Genomic DNA, 23,999 nt, shown 5'->3' on the forward strand with positions numbered 1-23,999 from the left:
TGTTGGAGATTTATTATCTCAGTTTACGGTAGAAGCTTGAGTCCAGTAAATTATTGTGTGGAGTGCATTATTCACATAGCATGACAGGTGGATCAACGAAATAATTCACAAGCCGCACGGCTCAGACTACCTCCCTTTCTATATCATTGCAAGTTGTCAGTAGCTGGCAAGGGAAGCATGACAAGAGTGAGAGTGATTGCTACTTTCCTCATGCCTCCTGGCTGTGTCAGAACTACTTTACCACATATGGCAATGCTGGCACCTTCAGAATCAGGTTTAATATTACTGTATGTTGTGAAATTTATTGTTTTGCAGTTGCCGTACTGTGCAGTACATGATCACTTAAAGACTATAAATTACAATAAAATATATTTTAAAATTAAATTAAATTAATAGTGCAAAAAGAGAGCAAAAAAAGAAGAAAAAATATTGAGGTAGGGTCCATGGGTTCATTGTCCATTCAGAAATCTGATGGCAGAGGAGAAGAAGCTGCTCGTGAAACGTTCCTGTACCACCTCTGTGATGGTAGTAAAGAAGGCACGTCCTGGGTGATGAGGGTTCTTTTTGAGGCATCACCCTTTGAAGATGTCCTCAGTGCTGGAGAGGCTGGTGTCTGTGCCTCTCCAGATTCACTGAAAACAAAGAGTTCCCAACCTGGGTCCACAGACCCCTTGCTTGACCATATTGGTCCATAACATAAAAAAGGGTTTACAGTGTAAACCCTGGGTGCAAGTTCCATTTCTCATTAAATCCCAAAGTCTAGCTGTCACTTTCGAACTAATTTGAAGCTTTTGTTTTTATTGCCACACCTTACTGGGACGAGAGCCACCGCACATTTCATTCAGGCTTCCACAGAAGCTGGACAAGAATGAAACAAAACCAGTTTTCTACAGGGCCATCCTTGTGATAAAGCAACATTATTAGTAATTAGTTCTACTCTGCCATACACAGAGCAGTCTTAGAACATAGAACAATCTAGACTCTCAGCCCACGATGTTGTACCAACCCTTTAAGCTACTCGAAGATCAATCTAACCCTTTGCTTCCACATATCTCTCCATTTTCCCATCATTCACGTGCCTAAATGCCCTTAATGTATCTGTCTCTACCACCACCCTTGGCAGTTCCACGTACCCACTACTCCCTGTGTAAAAAAGCTTACCTCTGACATCGCCCTATATTTTCTTCCAATCACCTTAAAATTATGCCCCCTCATATTAGCCATTGCCTCCCTGATAACTGGATCTCCACTCTTATCAATGCCCCTTATAATTTTGTACAAGGTTATCAAGTTTTCTCTCATCCTCCTTCCAGAGCTCATAAGACATGCATCCTGGAGAATCTCCCCTGCACCTTCTCTGTGCACCTAAAGACATTTGTCAATGTTTTTGGTGATAAGCCACATCCACACAAACTTCTAAGAAAGTAAAGGCATATTCTATATAATCAAACAACTAGAAACAGTTTAAGTGACTATCTTGTTTAGTCCTCAGAGATCCTTGGCTTCAGAGGACTGCAGTGGCTAGCTGTCACTGTCTGAAGAACAACTAGAGATGGCCATAAGGGCTGGCCTTACCAATGACACCCACCTCCCAAACAATAAATAAATAGAATCCCTGTCATCTATTTAAATGTTTCACAAGAAATTATTCTTGCTTCAGATCCCAGTTCCCTTTCGGGCTGCACTGGCAGTGCCTAACACTACCTCTTTGCCATGAGTTGTGTCCATTATGCTATTTGCTGTCACTATATCAAACTACAATCAGTACTTCCTGTACCTTATAAAGTGGCCACTAAATGAATGCTTGTGGTCTTAGCTTCTGTAGCCCATCCACTTCAAGGTTTAGTGTGTTAGGCATTCAGAGATGCTCTTCTGCACACCACTGTTACAACGCATGGTCACTTGAGTTTCTGTTGCCTTCCTGTCAGCTTTAACTAGTCTGGCCGTTCTTCTCTGATCTCTCATTAGCAAGGTGCTTTCGCCCACAGAACTGCAGCTGACTGGATGTTTTGTTTGCTTTCTGTACCATTCTCTGTAAACTCTAAAGACTGTTTTGTGTGAAAATCTCAAGGAGATCGGCAGTTTTTGATGCTCAAATCAATTTGACTGCTTTGCTGTGAGCAATGAAGGTTGAATTCCGCAGTGAATGCACAATAAAGAAATCCCTCCAGGAATGGAATAAGGAGAAATGAGGAGCCCAGGAAGATGCAGTGAGCGCTAATCTTCCAGGATAAGTTGTCTGAAGTCTGGCTGCTGTGCATCCAATTACACATAGAACATAGAAATCTACAGCATAATACCATGATTAACCAACTATCACTCCATGGTTAAAATTACTTAGGTCACATTTTTCCCCATTCTGATGTTTGGTCTGAATTACAACTGAACCTCTTGATCATGTCTGCATGCTTTTATGCATTCAGTTGCTGGCACATGATTGGCTGATTAGATATTTTCATTAAAGAGCAGGTGCACAGGAGTAACTAATAAAGTGGCCCCTGAGTGTATTGTGCAACCTGATGAGGAACTGAATGCTTCGATGAGATGAAGAGAAAGATTTCATTTGGTTATTTGGGTATGTGTATAGTCATAGTCATACTTTATTGATCCTGTGGGAAATTGGTTTTCGCTACAGTTGCACCATAAATAATTAAATAGTAATATGTAAATTATGCCAGGAAATAAGTCCAGGACCAGCCTATTGGCTCAGGGTGTCTGACCCTCCAAGAGAGGAGTTGTAAAGTTTGATGGCCACAGGCAGGAATGACTTCCTATGACGCTCTGTGCTGCATCTCGGTGGAATGAGTCTCTGGCTGAATGTACTCCTGTGCCCAACCAGTACATTATGTAGTGGATGGGAGACATTGTCCAAGATGGCAAGCAACTTGGACAGCATATGTGTACGTTCCTGCCTCTACACAATCTGTGTTGTATGACAGATTATCAAACCAAAGGCTAACTTGGTGTCCTCTCCAAAGACAGTAACTGACACGCTAAGTATTTCTAACATTTTCTTGTTTCAATCTTTAAGGCTGTTTTTTTTCTGTGTTTGTTTCTGACAGAAGCCGGACTGTTGTTCAGGTTAATCCTGGCCTTTGCTTCACTGGGCACAGCCCTGATAGTATTCTTGTTCCTGTACACCAAGAACCAAAGGTATGTATGACACAAGCATAGTGATCGGTGCCGTTACTAGACATGAGTGCCAAGAAGCACATAGTGCGACATGTTAGATTCAGATTCATGTAAATCAAAACATACTTTGAAATAGGCTGTTTGTGTTAACAACCAACGCAACATTAGCACGTTCTGGGGCAGCCAACAGTGTCGTCACACTTTCCAGTACAAACATAGGACTGCCACAGTGTTCAGCTGAACACAGCAAGCAGCAACATGATAAGAGCAAAACGAGCCCCTTTCTTATAGTTTCAAATACCAACTACATTTCCCCATGGATATCTGCATTCACTGTTTCTCAGGCAGGAAATTATAACTGATTCATGTCATTGAATCTGCAGTAAATCACCCAAAATTTTACTACACAACCTTTGCTAGTGGGAACACTTTCTCTATCTCATGTTGGTGAGATAAATTGCCATATCTTGAGTTCCAAATCCCAGTTGTGATATGAAGCTATTGAGAGGCCACTAAGTGCTATCTGTCTGTCTGCCAGAGCATTTATATGGTGTAGATAAAATCCCAAGTGAATGCTATCCACTCATTCTGCACACTGTTAGAATTATAGCATAGACCTCACTTGGAGTACTGTAGGCAGTTTTGGTCTCCTTATTTAAGAAAGGATGTGCTGACGTTGGAGAGGGTACAGAGGAGATTCACTAGGTTCGTAAGTGTCAGGGAGCAGGAGTGAGTGCCATTGCTATTACAAAGGAAAAAGTGCAAGGCAAACTCAAAGGTCTTAAGGTGGTCTTAATGTTGAAAGGCACGGACAGAGTGGATGTGGCAAAGTTGTTTCCCATGATGGGGGAGTCTAGTACGAGAGGGCATGACTTAAGGATTGAAGGGCGCCCATTCAGAACAGAGATGTGAAGAAATTTTTTTAGCCAGAGGGTAGTGAATCTATGGAATTTGTTGCCACGGGCAGCAGTGGAGGCCAAGTCATTGGGTGTATTTAAGGCAGAGATTGATAGGTATCTGAGTAGCCAGGGCATCAAAGGTTATGGTGAGAAGGCGGGGGAGTGGGACTAAATGGGAGAATGGATCAGCTGATGATAAAATGACGGAGAAGACTCGATGGGCCGAATGGCCGACTTCTGCTCCTTTGTCTTATGGTCTAATACACCGCAGAAACAGGGCTCCATGCTGACCACATCATCCTCCCTGCTAGCCCCACCAGGGAGGATGATGTGGTCAGCATGGAGCCCTGTTTAGCCCATAACCCTCTAAGCCCCTCTCCTCCATGTACCTATCCAAATGCCTCTTAAACATTGCACTTGTACCCACCTTAACCAATTTGTCTGGCAGCTCATTCCAGGTGGTCACTACCCTCTGTGTAAAGAAGAGACCTCTCAGGTCGACTTAAGATCTCATTTCTCTTATAAAAGTCAAGCGTGGCCACACTCTCCCTATAACGCAAACAACAGGAATTCTGCAGATGCTGGAAATTCAAGCGACATACATCAAAGTTGCTGGTGAACGCAGCAGGCCAAGCAGCATCTATAGGAAGAGGCGCAGTCGACGTTTCAGGCCGAGACCCTTCGTCAGGACTCGAAGAGTCTCGGCCTGAAACGTCAACTGTACCTCTTCCTATAGATGCTGCCTGGCCTGCTGCGTTCACCAGCAACTTTGATGTATGTTGCTTGAATTTCCAGCATCTGCAGAATTCCTGTTGTTTGCCTTTAAATTCATTACTGCGAAGCCTCTTCCGGTGATGCCTACACCGAAGAAGTTTAGATCCTCTCTTCGATGAGAGTTCAGTGAAACCATCTCTCATAGCCCTGACGAAGGGTCTCGGCCTGAAACGTCGACTGCGCCTCTTCCTATAGATGCTGCTTGGCCTGCTGCGTTCACCAGCAACTTTGATGTATGTTGCTTGAATTTCCAGCATCTGCAGAATTCCTGTTGTTTGCCTTTAAATTCACTACTGCGAAGCCTCTTCCGGTGATGCCTACACCGAAGAAGTTTAGATCCTCTCTTCGACGAGAGTTCAGTGAAACCATCTCTCATAGCCCTGACGAAGGGTCTCGGCCTGAAACGTCGACTGCGCCTCTTCCTATAGATGCTGCTTGGCCTGCTGCGTTCACCAGCAACTTTGATGTATGTTGCTTGAATTTCCAGCATCTGCAGAATTCCTGTTGTTTGCCTTTAAATTCACTACTGCGAAGCCTCTTCCGGTGATGCCTACACCGAAGAAGTTTAGATCCTCTCTTCGACGAGAGTTCAGTGAAACCATCTCTCATAGTCCTGACGAAGGGTCTCGGCCTGAAACGTCGACTGCGCCTCTTCCTATAGATGCTGCTTGGCCTGCTGCGTTCACCAGCAACTTTGATGTATGTTGCTTGAATTTCCAGCATCTGCAGAATTCCTGTTGTTTGCCTTTAAATTCACTACTGCGAAGCCTCTTCCAGTGATGCCTACACCGAAGAAGTTTAGATCCTCTCTTCGACGAGAGTTCAGTGAAACCATCTCTCATAGTCCTGACGAAGGGTCTCGGCCTGAAACGTCGACTGCGCCTCTTCCTATAGATGCTGCTTGGCCTGCTGCGTTCACCAGCAACTTTGATGTATGTTGCTCTCCCTATAACTCAGGCTTTCTAGTCCAGGCAGCATCATTCACTAAGGAGAAGGATATTGAATTGTGTAAGGTAAGGGAAACAAGTAGGGTAGTTATGGAAATTATGATGATTATTGAAATAGTAAAACGGATTCAACAGTGGCTGGATGGGAGATGCCAGAGAGTAGTGGTGGATAACTGTTTGTCATGTTGGAGGCCGGTGACTAGTGGTGTGCCTCAGGGATCTGTGATGGGTCCAATGTTGTTTGTTATATACATTAATGATCTGGATGATGGGGTGGTAAATTGGATTAGTAAGTATGCAGATGATATTAAGATAGGTGGAGTTGTGGATAATGAAGTAGGTTTTCAAAGCTTGCAGAGAGATTTAGGCCAGTTAGAAGAGTGGGCTGAAAGATGGCAGATGGAGGTTAATGCTGATAAATGTGAGGTGCTACATTTTGGTAGGACTAATCAAAGTAGGACATACATGGTAAATGGTAGGGCATTGAGGAATGCGGTGGAACAGAGTGATCTAGGAATAATGGTGCATAGTTCCCTGAAAGTGGAATCTCATGTGGATAGGGTGGTGAAGAAAGCTTTTGGTATGCGGCCTTTACAAATCAGAGCATTGAGTTGAGATGTAATGTTGAAATTGTACAAGGCATTGGGGAGGCCAAATTTGGAATATTATGTGCAGTTCTGGTCACCGAATTATAGGAAAGATGTCAACAAAATCGAGAGAGTACAGAGGAGATTTACTAGAGTGTTATCTGGGTTTCATCACCTAAGTTACAGAGAAAGGTTGAACAAGTTAGGTCTTTATTCTTTGGAGCGTAGAAGGTTGAGGGGGGACTTGATAGAGGTATTTAAAATTATGAGGGAGATAGATAGAGTTGACGTGGATAGGCTTTTTTCATTGAGAGTAGGGGAGATTCAAACAAGAGGACATGAGAGTTTAGGGGTAACATGAGGGGGAACTTCTTTACTCAGAGAGTGGTAGCTGTGTGGAACGAGCTTCCAGTAGAAGTGGTAGAGGCAGGTTCGATGTTGTCATTTAAAAAAAAATTGGATAGGTATATGGACAGGAAAGGAATGGAGGGTTATGGACTGAGTGCAGATAGATGGGACTAGGTGAGAGTAAACATTTGGCACGGACTAGAAGGGCCGAGATGGCCTGTTTCCGTGCTGTAATTGTTATATGGTTATATTATAGCTCTTCTACACCCCTTCAAGCTTGACAAAGTCTTTCCTATATCTAGATGACCAAAACTGTACACAACGCTCCAAGTGTGGTCTCAGCAATGATTTATATAGCTGCAAGATAATGCTTAAGCTTGATGCCCTGAGTGATGAAGGACAGCATGTAACCCCTTCTTCACCACCCTGCCTGTTGGCATGGCTGCGTTCAGCAAACTGTGATTTGTGTTTTCAGGTCCCTCTGTTCCACAACACTTGTCAGTGCCCTACCATTCGCCGTACAGGTCTGACGCTGGGTTGACTGTCCAAAATGCATCACCTCACATGTATCTATGTTGAATTCCATGTTTGCCATCTCCATAACTGATCAAAATGTTTTTGCAATTTTACTACCAGGAAACTTATTAATAACACCATAAGACATAGGAGCAGAATTAGGCCATTTGGCCCATCTGTTCCACCACTCAATCATGGCTGATTCTTTTTTCCCCTCCTCGGTCCCAATCCCAGGCATTCTCCCTGTAACCTTTTGATACCATGGTCAATCAAGAATCTGTCAATCTCTGCCTTAAATACACCCAACAACATGACTTCCACAGCTGCCTGTGGTAATGAATTCACCGCCCTCTAGCTAAAGAAATTTCTCCTCATCTCTATTTTAAATGGACACCCCTCTATCCTGAGGCTGTGCCCTCTTGTCCTAGACTCCCCCACGATGGGAAACTTCTTTTCCACACCTACTCTATCTAGGACTCCCAAGCCACTTTGCATCTCAGATTTTTGGATTTTCTCCCAGTTTAGAAAATAGTCTGCACATTTATTTCTACTACCAAAGTGCATGAAAACCATGTTGACTATTCTTATTCAGGCCTTGCCTACCCAAATGATGGTAGATCTTTTTCCCTCAGAATTCCCTTCAGTAATTTCCCTAAAACTGAAGTTAGGTTCACCGGCCTGTACTTCCCTGGCCTGTTCTTGCTACCCTTTATGAATGATCTAAAACAGAACAATTTTTTTAAACCAAATTAACCAAAACATTAGCTACCTTCCAGACTTCCGCAACTTTACCTGTTATCACACTTGATATTAGAGGATTGTCTAAGAAATGTATCCATCTATGTTCTGCTATAACATCTAGGAGCAGAATTCGACCATTTGGCCATCAAGTCTGCTCTACCATTACATCATGGTGGATCCAATTTTTCTCTCAACCCCAATCTGCTGCCTTCTCCCCGTATCCCTTTATGTGCTGACTAATCAAGAATTTATCAACCTCTGCCTTAAATATACGCAATGAGTTGCTATCCACAGCTGCCTGTGGCAATGAGTTCCACAGATTCACCACTTTCCTCTCTGCTAGCCTGCAGGTCACCCTTGGGCAAGGTGTAGCGCCTGCTTAGACCCCCTGTCAGGGATTGAAGCCACAGGAGCAGGTGGTGGATGGTCGAATGAGCAGCTGGTCCTGGCTATGCGAGCACTGACACCAAGTAGACCGTTTCTGAAGAGCCAGTGTTCTGTCCTTGGTGTCAGATGTGGGATGTCCAGGAAACTTCCAGCCTCCCTGATGGCCACATCTGCACCAGGTGCATTGAGATGCAGCTCATGAGAGACTGTGTTAGGGAACTGGAGCTGCAGCTCGATGACCTTTAGCTTGTTAAAGAAAGTGAAGAAGTGATAGACAGGAGCTACAGGGAGGTAGTCACCCCAAGACTACAGGAGATAGACAAATGGGTGACTGTCAAGAGAGGGATGGGAGAATGTCAGTTCATGGAGAGCACACCTGTGGCCGTTGCCCTCAACAATAAGTACTCCATTTTGAGAACTGTTGGAGGGGTCAAACTTCCTGGGGGAAGCAACAGTGGCCGTGCCTCTGTCACTGGCCCTGTGGCTCAGAAGGGTGGGGAACTGAAAAGGATGGCAGCAGTAATAGGGGACTCTATAGTCAGGGGAACAGACAGGTGATTCTGTGGACATGAAAAGGAAACACGGATGGCAGTTTTCCTGACAGGTCCCAGGGTCTGCGTTGCTTCTGAATGTGTCCACAATATCCTGAAGAGGGAGGGTGAGCATATTGGCATCAATGACAGAGGTAGAAAAAGGGAGGAGGTCCTGGACACAGAATACAGGAAGTTAGGAAAGAAGTTGAGAAACAGGACCTCAAGGGTAGTAATCTTGGGATTGCTACCTGTGCCACGTGACTGTGAGGATAGGAATAGAATAAGGTGGCAGATAAATGCGTGGCTGAAGAATTGGAGCAGAGACAGGGATTCAGATTCCTGGATAATTGGGACCACTTCAGGGGGCAGGTGGGACCTGTACAAAAGGGACGAGTTGCACTTGAATCCGAGGGAGACCAATATTCTGGAGGGCAGGTTTACAAGAACTGTGGGGAGTAATTTAAACTAATATGGTGGGGGGGGGGGTTGGAAACCAGTATGATAGAGCTGAGGATGAGCTAGCAAGTTTACAAGGAGATGATGGGTGTAACATGAATGTAAGGAAGGACAAGCTAATGATTGGGTACAAATGCAGACAGAGCAAAGAGTTAAATTGTACCACAGAGGAAAAATTCAAAAGGGCGAAGAATGTGGGACTGAAGGTGCTGTATTTAAATGCATGGAGCATTCAGAATAAGGTGGATGAATTCATGGCAGAATTAGAGATTGGTTGGTATGACATTGTGGGCATCACTGAGTCATAGCTGAAAGAAGGTTGAAAATGATGCTGGTGAGGTAGTAATGGGGGACATAGAAATGGCAGATGAAATTAATGGGTATTTTACATCTGTCTTTACTGTGGAAGACACCAGCAGTGTGCTAGAGGTCTGTGAGTGTCAGAGAGGAGTGAGTGCCATTGCTATTACAAAGGAAAAAGTGCCTGGGAAGCTAAAAGGTCTGAAGGTGGATAAGTCACCTGGGCCAGATGGACTACATCCCAGAGTCCTGAGAGAGGTTGCTGAAGAGATAACAGATGTATTGGTCATAATCTTTCAAGAATCACTTGATTCTGGCAGGGTCTCAGAGGACTGGAAGATTGCAAATGTCACTCCACTGTTTAAGAAAAGCGGAAGTCGAAAGAAAGGAAATTATAGGCCAGTTAGCCTAGCCTCAGTGTTTAGGAAAATGGAGTCTATTATTAAGGATGAGGATTTGGGGTACTTCGAGACTAAGGATAAAATAACTCAAAGGCAGCATGGTTTCTGTAAAATCTGTTAGAGTTCTTCAAGTAAGTAACAAGCTGAATGGACAAGGGAGAGGCAGTGGATGTCATTTTCTTAGATTTTCAGAAGGCATTTGATAAGGTGCCACATATGAGGCTGCTTAACAAGATAAAATCCTGTAGTATTACAGGAAAGATACTGGCATGGGTAGAGGAATGGCTGACAGGCAGGAGGCAGTGAGTGGGCAGTGATCTTATAATGCTGGGCTCACCCATCTTGTAAAGTCACTGCCCAGAAGAAGCCAATGGCAAACCCCTTCTGCAGAGAAATTTGCCAAGAACAATCATGGTCAAAGACCATGATCATTTACATCATACAACACAGCACATAATGATGATGATGATGTATTTTAATAGGGATCTAACATTCTGCAATACTGCTTTTCAGACTGAAGCTGTTTTTTCTGCCTCCTGTGCCTGTGCCCAAAATCAAAGGAATTGATTCAGATCTTCTCAAGGTAATTGGAATCTTGGCAAGCTACGTTATTTCTGTAAACTAAGGACAAGCCTAAAACCTGAATCAGATTTGCTATCACTGACATCTGTCATGAAATGTATTGTTTTGCAGCCACAGTACATTGCAATACAATATAATAAACAAAAGCTGTAAATACCTGGGTGATGAGGGTCCTTCATGATGGATTCCGCCTTTTTGAGGCATCGCTTTTTGAAAATGTTCTCGATGCCCATTTCTACTTGCGCTTAAGTAGTTTGGGATGAACTCCTTTCTTGAACCACTGAAGTAGTATTGGACTGGGAGTCCCAGGATTCAGGATAAGCAGTGTGATTCTTAGTTAGGATGGAAGGGTGCAATTTGGGAGGTGCTTTCAGAATAGCCTGGGGTTGACTGCACTGGGTCATTCAGATATTATTGTTGGTCAAGTGCTAGGCTGGTGCATCAGAACATTGTGGATCTCTCACAGAGAAACATAGATAACAATCAGGTTTATTATCACTGATTTATATGTTATGATATTTGTGTTTTTGAGGCAATACAGTACACAGTTCTAAAATACATTGTGTAAAACACAGAATAACAAAATAGTATTCATGGGTTCAGGGACCATTCAGAAATCTTCTAGTGGAGGGGAAGAAGCTGTTCCTAAAACACTGAGTATGTGTCTTCAGGCTCCTGTACCTCCCCTTAATAGTAACAATGAGAAGAGGGCATGCCCTGGGTGATGGGAGTCTTAATAATGGATGCCTCCTTTTTTGAGGCACCACCTTTTGAAGGTGTCCTTGATGCTGGGGAGTCCAGTGCCCGTGATGGAGCTGACCGAGTTTGCAACTTTCTGCAGCTGTTTTCAATTCTGCCGATACCAGGCAGTGATGCAAACAGTCAGAATGCTTGCCGTGTGTACATTTGCAATAATCTTTGATGACATACTAAATGTCCTCAATTCCCAATGAAGTATAGCTGCTGGCATGTGTTCATCAAAGGAAAGTGGTTAGATCCTTCAGGAGAGTGCCATTGCTGTCACTTTTGAGTTTTGAATGTTACTTTAAGTTAGGAGCCCATCCTGAGTGTTGTCTGGGTTAGGGTGTGTACAGCTTCATTGCCTGAGGAGTTATGAAGGGATCATCAGAAAACATCCCCACTTCTGAAGTTAAAATAAGTAGAACAAAAAGAGAATGAAATAACAAAAAAAAATGGTGAGGTAGTATACATGAATTCATTGTCCATTCAGAAACTGGAGGGGAAGAAGCTGTTCCTGAAACGTTGAGTGTGTGTCTTCAGGCTCCTGCACCTCCTCCAGTAAAAAGCTTGTCTTGCATACTGTTCATACAGATCAAATCATAACACAATTCATTGAGGGACAACAATAACAATACAGAAAACATACAGCCTAGAGTCAAATATGCCAGCTGATTGTACAACAGCATCTTGGGACTGATTTTAACGGATTCATTGACATTTGATAGTGGAAAGGAGACATTAATTAATTCCTTAGCAGTCCTCTTTCCGCTGTCTCAGGAAAGCAGGCGGCATAACTAAAGACCCCTCCTACCCTGGACCCTTTCCTGTTGGGCAGGAAATACAAAAGCTGGGAAACACAAACCACCAGGCTTAAGGTCAGTGCTACCCTACTGTCATAAGACTGTTGATTGGTCTTTAGTACAATAAAATGTCCTCTTGGCCTCACAATCAACAGTATCTTGTTACAACCTTGCACCTTATTGCCTGCATTTTTCTCTGCAGCTCTTACACTTTATTCTGCATTGTTATTGTTTTACCTTGTTCTCTCTCAATGCACTGTGTAATGATTTGATCTGTTTGCAGTTTGCAAGGCAAGTTTTTCATTGTACCTGTGACAATAATATTCCAATTCCAGTTCCAAAAAGCATCTATTCTAAAGATAAATTTGTCCTGTGTATTTCCACCATTTTCTGCGAACTCTTCAACGAATAGTATTTTGATGCTAATGATACTCCTTTAACTCCTTGTCAACATTTGATATTTTTGTTACAGAAAGGTAAAATGGATGAAGTGAACTCAATCTTTGCAAACCACCTGAGCTACAAATCTGACGTGTATATCGACGATCCCTGGATCGAATTCATTGATATTGACTTTGATGATGTGGATGAAAAGACGGAGGTGTTGGATACAGACCGACTCCTGGGGTCTGCCCACCCCAAGACCGACAATGCCCTCAATGTCAAGGATGATGATTCTGGCCGTGACAGTTGTTATGAGCCAGACGTTTCTGAAGCAGAAGGTGCTGGATGTAGGCCGAGTGCCAACGAGTTAACCGGCTTTCAACTGAAAGCCAGTGATGAGATAGAAGACGCGAAGGATGCTACGGGGATTCCTGTGGGCACATCGGATGCAGATGATCAAAGGAGCCTGCAGGCAAGCGATGAGGAATGTGACTGTAGCCAAGTGCAACAGGGTATCACAGCCTCCACCAAAACTGAGGTCACTCATCCACCTGTTCATAGCCAGCTCAGCAACCAGAGCTCCTTCGGGAAGATGGACTTTTACGCACAGGTAAGCGACATCACACCTGCAGGTGGTGTCCTCCTTTCCCCAGGGCAGCAGAACAAAGCGGAGGTAGCGCCAACCAAAGAAACCTCAGCTGTTCCAAAGGCAAGTCAGAAAGGCACGCACCCAGACAGTGCCTACACTTCAGAAGGCGACATGAGGCAGTTCTGTGCCAGCAGCACGAGCAAAGAAAACCTATTGGGCACAGAGAAAAACCTGAATCAAAGCAACTACTTCACCACAGAGAGCCTCGCAACTACCACGATCGGGTCTTGTAAAGAAGCAGAAAACGCCAGGCAGCCAAAGTTACCTGTGCCAGACTATACCTCGATACACATGGTGGACTCCCAGCAGAGCCTATTGTTGAACCCAAATGTGCTGCCCAGCAAGAGCCAGCCCACCCTTGCTGGGTATCTGATGCCTGAACAACTTGGCAGTGTTGTCCCCTAGTTAGTTCACTGCACTGTTACAAGAGTGTTCAGATAAACTCTGTATAATATCATGAAAGTATTAGCTCGCAAAAAAAATACACACAACGGTACCACCATAAAGAAATATTATAACTGATAAATCAAGAATATGAATTATTTTTAAATGTCAGCTATATTTGTTAGTGAGATAAGACTGTATTTTTATAAAGCTAAAACAGTTCCCATATAAAGAAGCTGGAAGAAAGTTCTCTGCCAATTGGACTAGGAATACTGTTTCTTAGTAAGCCATTTTTCTAATTCTTGGAAATATCTGCTGCAAATGGATTGTAATGTTCCAAAAGAATTTGGGGATCAAGGATAGGCACAATGCCCTACAATCTTGCATCCCTCAAACATCAACCCCCTATAATCGGTGGAACTGAACCTGGAGGCAGGAGTACAATGCAAATCCCCCTCTGCTTTGTGATGAACTCTCACTCGGAACTTGGTCGAGCCCCCAGCTCATCCCTGTGCTTGTGACAGCCCTCATTACACCTCTGCTCACTTTAGATGGACAACTGGCAGGAATATCTAACCGAAGCTTTACCGTAAAGTGGATCTCAGGAACAAAGTCAATATTGCTAATGAAGGAACTCAGACATTAGTCACCTTCCCCATAGAGGTCACTTAGCTCTTTAAAGGAGAACTCCCTGGGCAAACACACTCTACGTTTTCACTCTGTTTTGTCTCAAATTACTGTGGATGTAAGAGCCATGCTGAGGTGGGCCTCAGTTGTTACACCAGTTCAATTCTGAAACATCTCAGTGCGGACTTATCTGTTAACTTAAAATCTCAGTCCTCCAGACAATCAAGGCCCAAAGTAATCTGTTGAAACTTCTTTTAAATGGAAACCATATACACAAGAGATTCTGCAGGTGCTGGAAATCCAGAGAAACACACAGATAATGCTGGAGGAACTCAGCAGTGTAAATTACTCCCATCTATAGATGGCACGGTGTGGCGTGACACGGCACCATAGCAGTTAGCGCGACACTTTACTGCGCCAGCTGTCAAGATCAGTGTTCAATTCCCACTCCGCTGGTGTACACTCTCCCTGTAACCACGTGGATTCCTTTCAGCTCTTCCCATTTCCTCCCACATTCCAAAGATACGGTTAAAGTTACTGAGTTGTGGGCGTGCTGCATTGTCACCTGAAGCAGGGCAACGCTTGTGGGCTGCCCCAGCACATCCTCACTGATTTGATTTGATGCAAACATCATTTTTCACTGTATGTTTCTATGTACATGTGACAAGTAAGGCTCCTCTTTAGATCTTTATCTTTACTCCCTCCATAGATGCTGCCTGACTTGCTGAGTTCCTCCAGCATTTTGTGTGTGTTGGTTTAAGTAAAAACCCTCTCTTAAATCAGCCATGAACCTCCGTCACGGTTCATAGAGAATAACTGGGAAGTTTACCTGGAGAGAATGGATCCTTCCAGCGTACCAACCCCCGAATAACCCTAGTCTAATCACAATGACTAATTAACCTATGAATTGGTATACTTTTAGACTGTGGGAGGAAACCAGATCACCCAGAGGAAATGCACATTTTCTGCGCGGAGTACTTACAAGCTCCTTACCAACGGTACCGGGATTGAACTCCAAGCTCCGACACCCCGAGCCGTAATAGCGCCACACGAAGCATTACACTGTCATAGTGTCCTGCGGATAAACTCCTCCCACCCTATCGTCATGTGATTCAGGTAAAGCAATCAGAAAAAAAGTCTTCAACTGACTTCTCGATATTAATTTAGCGAGTAAGAGTTCTGTCCATTCACCCTGCGTTTAATGTGTTGGCCTGTTTAAATAGTTGAAGAAACTCCAGTACATAGTTGTGGGCAGTGGGATTAGAGTCATCGATGGAACGTTCTGCAGTGGCTCTCCCACCCTGCCAGCTGAACGCATTGCAACTAAGAAATCCAACTCTTTGCAAATAGGAAATTTGATCCTATTACTAAACTGTGAAAATAGTATTGCTCAGATATGCATTTATAAATTCAGAGTATACTTTCAACCAAATATTCCATAGCTTCATAGAATTACATAGCATGAAAATAGGCCCTTTGGCCAACTGATCCATACTGACCAAGATTCCTATCAATACTAGTCCCATATCCCTAAACCTCCCTTGTCCAAATGCCTTTTAAATGGGGCACTATGGTAGTGTAGCCTTTAGCTCGATACAAGTACAGTCAGGAATCGGAGTTCGGAGTCCAATTCCAACTCCATCTTTAAGAAGTTTGTACATCCTTCCCATAAGCACGTGGGTTTCTTCCAAGTTCTCCAGTTTCCTCATATAGTCTAAAGTACTAGTTAGTAGGTTAATTGTCCTGTCATTAGGCTAAGGTTAAATCGGTGGGTTGCTGGGAGGAGTGGGCTCATTGGACCGGAAGAGCCTGTTCCGTGCAGGGTCTCTAAATAAATAAAATGAAAAATGTAGTTACTGTAGCTGCCTTTCCTCAGACAGCTCGTTCCATATACACACCACCCACTTTACCTCAGATCTCATTTCATTCTCTCCTCTCACCATAAATCTAGCTTTACATTCGCTGCCCTGGCAGAAGGACTGTGACTGTTACTCTGACTGTCTATTCTGTCTATGCTCCTCAGATTCTATAAAGTTACCCCTCAGTCTCCTTTGCTCGAAGGGAATCAATCCTCCAAAGCAAGCCCTCCTGTACCAGTAGCATCCATATGAATCTTTTCTTCACCTTCTCTACATCCTGAGGTGCCCAGAACTGCACTGTATACTCCATGTGTGGTTTCTAGGAGCATAGGTTTAGGGTGAGGGGCAACATTTCACACACAGGGTGGTGTCTGTATGGAACGAGGTGCCAGGTTGAGGCAGGTACATGGAAGGATATGGGCCAAACTCAAGAAGTTGGAACTAGGTAGGGCCGCACTGTGGTTGGCATTGACTGGTTAGGCCGAAGGGCCGGTATTCAATCTGTAATGCTCCATGACCCTTGCCTGTGGTGAAAGAAGATACAAAGCTATCTGTCAACGGCAGGTGGGGCTCATCAGCTGAGGTTAGCAGCTCATTTAGGATAAGGAAAACACTGATCTCAAACCTCTGCTGCCTTGCGTCTACACCCACTCAAGGGGAAGGCTTCAGGAGTAAAGCCAGAGGAAAAATCCAGAGTTGGATTTCTTAAGGTAGTCCTATGTTGAGTTCAGTGGTGACTGGCAACTTCTGCCAGCTGTATGGAGAGGGGAAGCCTGCTACATGGGCAACAGCTTGCTCTCCATATCATACTGCCCTAATGTGTGTATCCACCCAGCTTGGACGCAACATCCATGGTCGACCCCGACTTCAAAAAGGCCCCAGTTGTTGGCCTAAAACATTAATGTCTGTTTCCCCTATGTAAATACTGTTCAATCCTTGTTATACACAAGACTGTCAGCCATCAACAGTACAGTTTTATATTTCTCTGATTTCTGTCAGTAGATTTAAGCATGTAGTTAAGAGCTACAGTCACTGTGAGAACATTCCTAACCAATTTGCTACTCCATTTCCACCCCTAGCTCTTCCCCAGGGTGTGGTGCTGCTGCTGTTTTCTCAGTAAGATACATGGGAAAATATTATGTCTGTAGGAGCTCCCGAGTTCCACTTGCCAACGAGCATAGAGTTATCCTTCGATCTTCACAAAGCCATTCACCTACAGCCCACCCTGTCCCGGTAATGTTGGCGTAGGCCCCAGCCATTCAGTTGTATTACATGTTCGTTCCAGGATGCAGTCATAGATCCATCCCACAATCGGGCGCCACAAATTCCAGCGTAGGGAATCTGCTGGGCCGGCCCAGTTTGTCCATGCAGACTGTGTTGTCCAGTGAGCTTGTCCCATCTGCCTGAGTTTGGCCTATAGCCCTCTAAACCTCTCCTACCCATGTACTTATCGAGAAAGCTTTTAAATGTTGCTCGTGTTGTCTGCCTGAAGAGCTGTTTCTGGCAGTTCATTCCAAACCCGCACCACCTTTTGTGTGAAGAGGTGCTATGGTGGCCCCTTTAAACCTGTGCTTCTCCCTGGGTGAACATGCTGCGCGCTTTCACACTCTCTGCTCCTTACCACTTTATGTGCCTCTGTCAGGTCACACTTCAATCTCCTACGTTCTGGGAAATAAAGTCCCGGTGTACACCATTGTACACAATATACTTCGAGTCATAGAAACAGGCCCTTTGGCCCCTCTAGTCCGTGCCAAACCATTAATTTGCCTAGTGCCATCAACCTGCATCTTTACTTTAGCCCTCCATACCCCTCCGATCTATAGTATATACCCATCCAAACTTCTCAAATGTTGAAATCAAACCCACATCCACCACTTCTGCTGGCAGCTTGTTCCACACTCGCACCATCCTCTGAGTGAAGAAGTTCCCCCTTGTGTTCCCCTTAAATATTTCATCCTTCACCCTTAACCGATGATTCTCGCCTGCTCTCAGTAGAAAATGCGTGAAGAGGCCGTTGGATGCATCTAGTCCGCTTGTGATTGCCGACCCTTTCACAGGCCTGTTAGCAGTTGCATTGCACTAGCTTCCTTAATCCCGTTTATAAATTGATTATATGTTAGTCAGTCCTTGATTAACTTTCTAGCTGTTTCAGACAAGTGCGTTGAGTTGCTGACTGAATAGCTGAAGGGCAGATAAGCTATTGAAATTTCTGGCTGACACCAGGCCTCACTTAGGGACTGTAATGGTGCCTTGCCATTGCTCTATTTTATTGAATTTTTTTTTAAACAAATGCTCATTACCTCCCTGGATAAAATGTGAATCCCACAAAGTTCAAACCAAATCAGTAAATGGGCATATTATTGTCACATGTGCTGAGGTACAGTGAAAAACGAGTCTTACATACTGTTCAGACAGATCAATCCATTACAACGATGTAGTGACGGAGTACAAAGTAAAACAATAGCAGAGTGCAGAATAAAGTGTCACAGAAAGGACGGCTCTGGCAGATGTTAAGGTGCAAGGCCATAACGAGGTAGGATATGAGTTCAAGAGTTCATCTTATTGTACTAGGGGACTGTTCAATAGTCTTACAACAGAGGGTGTACATTTCTAGAACAGAACACTACAGTGCAGAAACAGGTCCTTTGACACATCTGCTACATTCTGAACTATTAATCTGCCCTGTGCCAGTAACCTGCACCTGGACCATAGCCCAACATACCCTCCCATCCATGTACCTCTCCAAATCTCACTGAAATGGTGAAATGGAACCAGCATCCACCACTTGCACTGGCAGCTCACTCCACACTCTCAACACCCTCTGAATGAAGATAGTCCCCTTTCACCCTTAGCCTATGACCTCTAGTGGAAAAAGCCTGCTTGTGTTTACCCTATCTGTACCCCTATCAAATTTTCCTCATTCTCCTACACTCCTGGGAATAAAGTCCAAACCTATTCAACCTTTCCCTGTCACTCAGGTCAAGTCTGGGCAACATCCTTGTAAATTTTCCCCGTACTCTTTCAATCTTATTTACATAGTTCCTGTAGGTAAGTGACCAAAACTACACACACTACTCCAGATTAGATCTCACCAGTCTTACAACTTCAACACAACATCCCACCTTCTGTGCTCAATAATTTGATTTATGAAGGCCAATATGCCAAAAGCTTTCTGTATGACCCTATCTACCTGTGCACCACTTTCAAGGAACTCTACGAGACATACTCCTGTAAACCACCTTACTCTGCAGACGGGAGGGTAAATCTGGGGGAGGAGACTCAAACAGCCTCTTATCCTTGTTCCACATTCACTTCACCTTAACTTGTCTCCATTAACTTGCTTCCCATTCTCAGTGGAGTATTGTTATCCTAAGGGTCACACCCTAGCTAAAGGTTTAATGTAGCCACCACAAGGTTGGGTAATTGTTGCTGCAAACTGAACGAATATAAAAGTCAATTATAAAATAATGGTTCTTTTAAAAATTGCCTCAGTAAAGAACAGTGTTCCTTCAACGTAGTTTACAGTGGGACTGGTTTTGGAGGCCTCCTTTAACCCATCACAGTAATGACACCACGGTAAGTGTGGCAGTTAGCACGATGCTATACAGCTCAGGGTGTAAAGTTCGGAGTTCAATTCTGGCACCGCCTGGAAACAAGTTTGTATGTCCTTCCCGTGAGCGCGTGGGTTCCCTCCCATAGTCCAAAGACCTATGGGTTAGTAGGTTAATTGGTCAATGTAAGTTGTCCTGTGACTAGGCTAATGCTGAATAGGTGGTTTGCATGGTAGGCAAGGGCCTATTCTGCTCTGTATCTCTGAATAAATAGATCAAAAGCTGTTCTTTCTGTAAAGAAATGTCACCTATCTGAGCACTGCTGATTTGACTTCAGGCTCTCTATACAGGTCTTACGGGAGTTATCCCATTTGATCTGTATGCTGGTATATTTGCTTTTCTATCTATGGATGAACTGAGATTTGGACCTGACCTTGTAACCTCCTTAAAACATGCCACCATTTCTCAGTGTTTCCGAAAGACCTGTAATTTCAGAAGCAGCAATCTGTATCACAGAATGATCACAGCTTGTCATGTTCCAGATCTCCTCCAGAGCAATCACCAGTTCCACACCACCCCTGCCTCGTCCCACCTTTTCTCCATAGCTTAGAAAAATTTCCCCCACCCTATATTTGTCCAGTGCCCTCAAAGTGGAACCTGTCTCTCCCACATTTGGAGGCAATACATTCCAGATTCCAACCACATGCTGTGAAAAATCATCTCTCCTCATATCACATTTGATTTCCACCTCCCTCGACAATGATTTCTGTGACCACTACTCAACTTCTCCAACAGTTCACCCCTTACCACTTCATATACATCTCCCAGATCTCTCTGCATCCCGCTCTCAAAACAGAGTCAGTTCCCCCAAACTATCTTTGTGTCTCATCTCCTGGTCTTTTCTGAACTCTCTCCAATGCCTTCTCACCCTCTCTACAATGAGATAACTGGACTCAAGTTCAACTTTAATTGTCATTCAACCATGCGCATGAATACAGGCAAATGAAACCGTGTTCCTCTGGGACTAAGGTGCCAACAGTCAGGCACAGCACGCATATTGTACGTATGATTATGATAGCAGAAAAACATACAGTTACAAAGATAATAATAATAATAGACTGAAGGCAATATTCCAGCACTCATAATGCGCTGGAGGAACCCAGCAGGTCAGTCAGCATCAGTTGAAAAGATTAGTCGATGTTTCAGGCTGAAACCCTTCGTCAGGACTGAAGGAAGAACTTTGGGGAGGGTTTGAAGAATGCTGGTAGTTGAAAAAAAACAGTAATTTGAAGGACAAAGGGGTGGGGGAGGGGAAGCAGGGAGGTGATTGGCAGGAGAACAATTGTAGAAGGAGGCGGAACTATGAGGGAGGTGATGTGAAATAGGGATACAGGAAGGGAGGGGGAGGGAATTACCAGAAGTTGGAGAATTCTATGTTCATACCAAGGGGCTGGAGACTACCTAGATGGTATATGAGGTGTTGCTCCTCCAACCTGAGTTTAGCCTCATCATGGCAGTAGAGGAGGCCATGTATGGACATATCTGAATGGGAATGGGAAACTGGGTAGTCTCCAGCCCCTTGGTATGAACATAGAATTCTCCAACTTCCAGTAATTCCCTCCCCCTCCCTTCCTCTATCCCTATTTCACATCACCTCCCTCATAGTTCCGCCTCCTTCTACTACTTCGCATTGTTCTCCTGCCAATCACCTCCCTGCTTCCCCTTCCCCACTCCTTTGTCTTTCAAATTACTGTTTGTTTTCAACTACCAGCATTCTTCAAACCCTCCCCAAAGTTCTTCCTTCAGTTCTGACGAAGGGTTTCGGCCCGAAACGTCGACTAATCTTTTCAACTGATGCTGACTGACCTGCTGAGTTCCTCCAGCGCATTGTGAGTGTTCCTTTGACAACAGCATCTGCAGATTATTTTGTGTTTAATATTCCAGTACAGCTTGGAGCAGTGCTTTTTAAAGACAGAATATAAATTCCTTGTGTTTTCAGTCTGTGCCAAAGTTGTAACTGCCTTACTAACCCCTGTCATAACCTGCCCTGACCCTTCAGTGATGTGTATTCATTTCGTCCGGACACACTAGTCCTGCACCCCTTTTGGAACAACAGTTTCTATATTGCCCTCTTCTTCCTACCAAGGTGCATCACTTCACACTTCTTCACGCTGCCCAGTCCACCAGCCTGTCTATCTTGCTGTAGCTTGCCATCACCCTCTTTGCGATTGCTAGGTATTCCTTGCCACTTTTCACAGACTTGGCATTTAAAAAAAAATTTATTTGGAGATACAGTGCGGAACAGGCTCCCCCCGGCAACCCGCCAACTTCATCCCAGCCTAATCACAGGACAATTTACAGTGACCAATTCTCTTACTAACTGATAGGCGTTTGGACTGTGGGAGGAAGCTGGAGCACCCGGAGGAAACCCATGCGTTCAGTAGTTCCATTTTATATCAGACAATGTATACAATATACAACCTGAAATTCTTACTCTACACAGACATCCATGACACTGAAAAAAAAGAATGAATGACAGAAAGAGATCCCCAAAGTTTCATGGGGAAACTTTGTACAAATGGCATTGGAATTGAACTCCAAACTCCAATGCCTCAAACTGTAACAGTGTCACTCTAACCAATGTTGGCACTTTGTTGGAAATGGTTCAGGTGGCCACAGGGTCAGATCATACACAGGGGTCTACAAGCATCCTGTGCCATCAGTGTGTACCTGTACTGTGTACTGCTTAAGTAAGCAACATGCTCAAGCTGCTTCATGTCAATGATGGGAGCAGCCGACAGCAAGTTTCTTTCTCCCTCAGCTCAGATAAAAACAACACCATTAAATAATCTTAACTTGAGAGGTTTGTCTGAATGAGGACAGGTGTGTATGATAGTGCAGAACATCTCTCGTCAGCCCACTCCCTGTTTTACCACACACACACACACACACACACACACACACACACACGTTTCTGAGCAGAACAGAAGCTGGATGTCTAGAGTTCACTTTCCTCTTCTCTCTGAGTATTCAAGTCCTCACACCCAGGAACACACAGATATTCATTCTTAAAATCAAATGGCTAAAGAATTCTTAAGAGTCCAGGCTTGGTACACTGAATTAGTGGGAGGAGGATTTATTTTGAAGGCATATTGCCATGAAATACTCATGTGTTCCAAAAGATTGTATGCAAATGAGCTAACATACAGATAAGGGCAGTCTCTGTGCCACTGTGGAGTATACACTGCTGTACTGGAAATGACGATGAAAGGTGAAACAGCTTGAGCCTTGTCTATGTAGGACAGGGTGTATTGTGGCTGCTGCTCCCGTTGGGGTCTGTTTAGTACATGAACCAAATTATTTGTGTTTAGTAAGCGATTGATTTCTACATTATGTGTGGGTACCATGACCCTCCAACTTCAACAGTGTTTTTTAGGTTATAAATAAGATTAAACAAATATCTTATATGAAGTTTGCTGCTATGAGCATGTGACCCTAACAGTAACACACAAAGCCACTCTTCACCCCGCTGACTGTGTTCATACAGCCAGCTCAATCAGATTTTACGCACCGGTATTATGCATTAACTATACTAAATGTACACACTAACTAAGGCAGCACGATATTAACTGGTGCAGCAGCAAGCTCTTTCAAGAATCTAAAACATTTCACATTCATTATTTTCAAAAACAAAGATTTATTTAAATGAATGCATTCTCAGTGTTATCCTTTGTGAAGATGGATGAGTTTTCCCTGTTAATGACAACACATTGTATCCACATTCCCACCATCCCTGGGTGATACAATTACCAGGGTGGCAGGCTGAACTGACCTCACTTCATAACCTCCATTAGCTTTGTTCTTCCCATAAACCCAAAGCAAAAACTAGTAAATGTACATGGATGATGCCAGGACTTGAGGGCCCGAGTTATAGGGAAAGGTTGAATAGGTTAATACTTTATTCCCTGGAGTGTAGGAGAATGAGCAGAGAGTTGACAGAGGTATACAAAATTATGAGGGGTATTGATAGGGTAAATGCAAGTTGGCTTCTTCCACTGAGACTAAAACTAGAGGTCATAGCTTCAGAGTGAAATGGGGAAAATGAGGGGGAGCTTCTTCACTGAGAGTGTGGAACGAGCTGCCAGCAGAAGTGATAGATGTGGGTTTCATTACGACACGAGAAGTTTGGAGAAATCATGGATGGTAGGGCTATGGTCTGGGTGCAGGCTGATAGGACGAGGTAGGCAGGTTAATAGTTCGGTCTAGTTTCAGTGCGGTAGTGCTCTTTGACTCAAGCTCGGCAGGCTAAGACAATTAAACATACAGTACATTACAGGAACAAAATATGAAATGCTGCACCACGTTCTTAATGCAAGAACTGAGCCCTAAACACAGACTTTC

The 23,999-nt window shown here is 44.0% G+C and overlaps 1 protein-coding gene across 2 annotated transcripts in view; it reads left to right on the plus strand.

The window, feature by feature from the left end:
• The window catches only part of ghra (growth hormone receptor a), a 175,809-nt gene extending 155,016 nt beyond the window's left edge, over window positions 1-20,793 (plus strand). For both annotated transcript variants that reach the window (XM_063049644.1, XM_063049643.1), the window contains exons 11-13: window positions 3,063-3,153; window positions 10,535-10,604; window positions 12,617-20,793. In XM_063049644.1, the coding sequence (XP_062905714.1) occupies window positions 3,063-3,153; window positions 10,535-10,604; window positions 12,617-13,582 (1,127 nt within the window). In that variant the 3' untranslated portion in view covers window positions 13,583-20,793. The remainder of the gene's footprint in view (window positions 1-3,062; window positions 3,154-10,534; window positions 10,605-12,616) is intronic.
• The last annotated feature ends 3,206 nt before the right edge of the window (window positions 20,794-23,999 follow it).

Source organism: Mobula hypostoma, chromosome 5, assembly GCF_963921235.1.
Source record: "Mobula hypostoma chromosome 5, sMobHyp1.1, whole genome shotgun sequence".
Lineage (NCBI taxonomy): Eukaryota > Metazoa > Chordata > Chondrichthyes > Myliobatiformes > Myliobatidae > Mobula > Mobula hypostoma.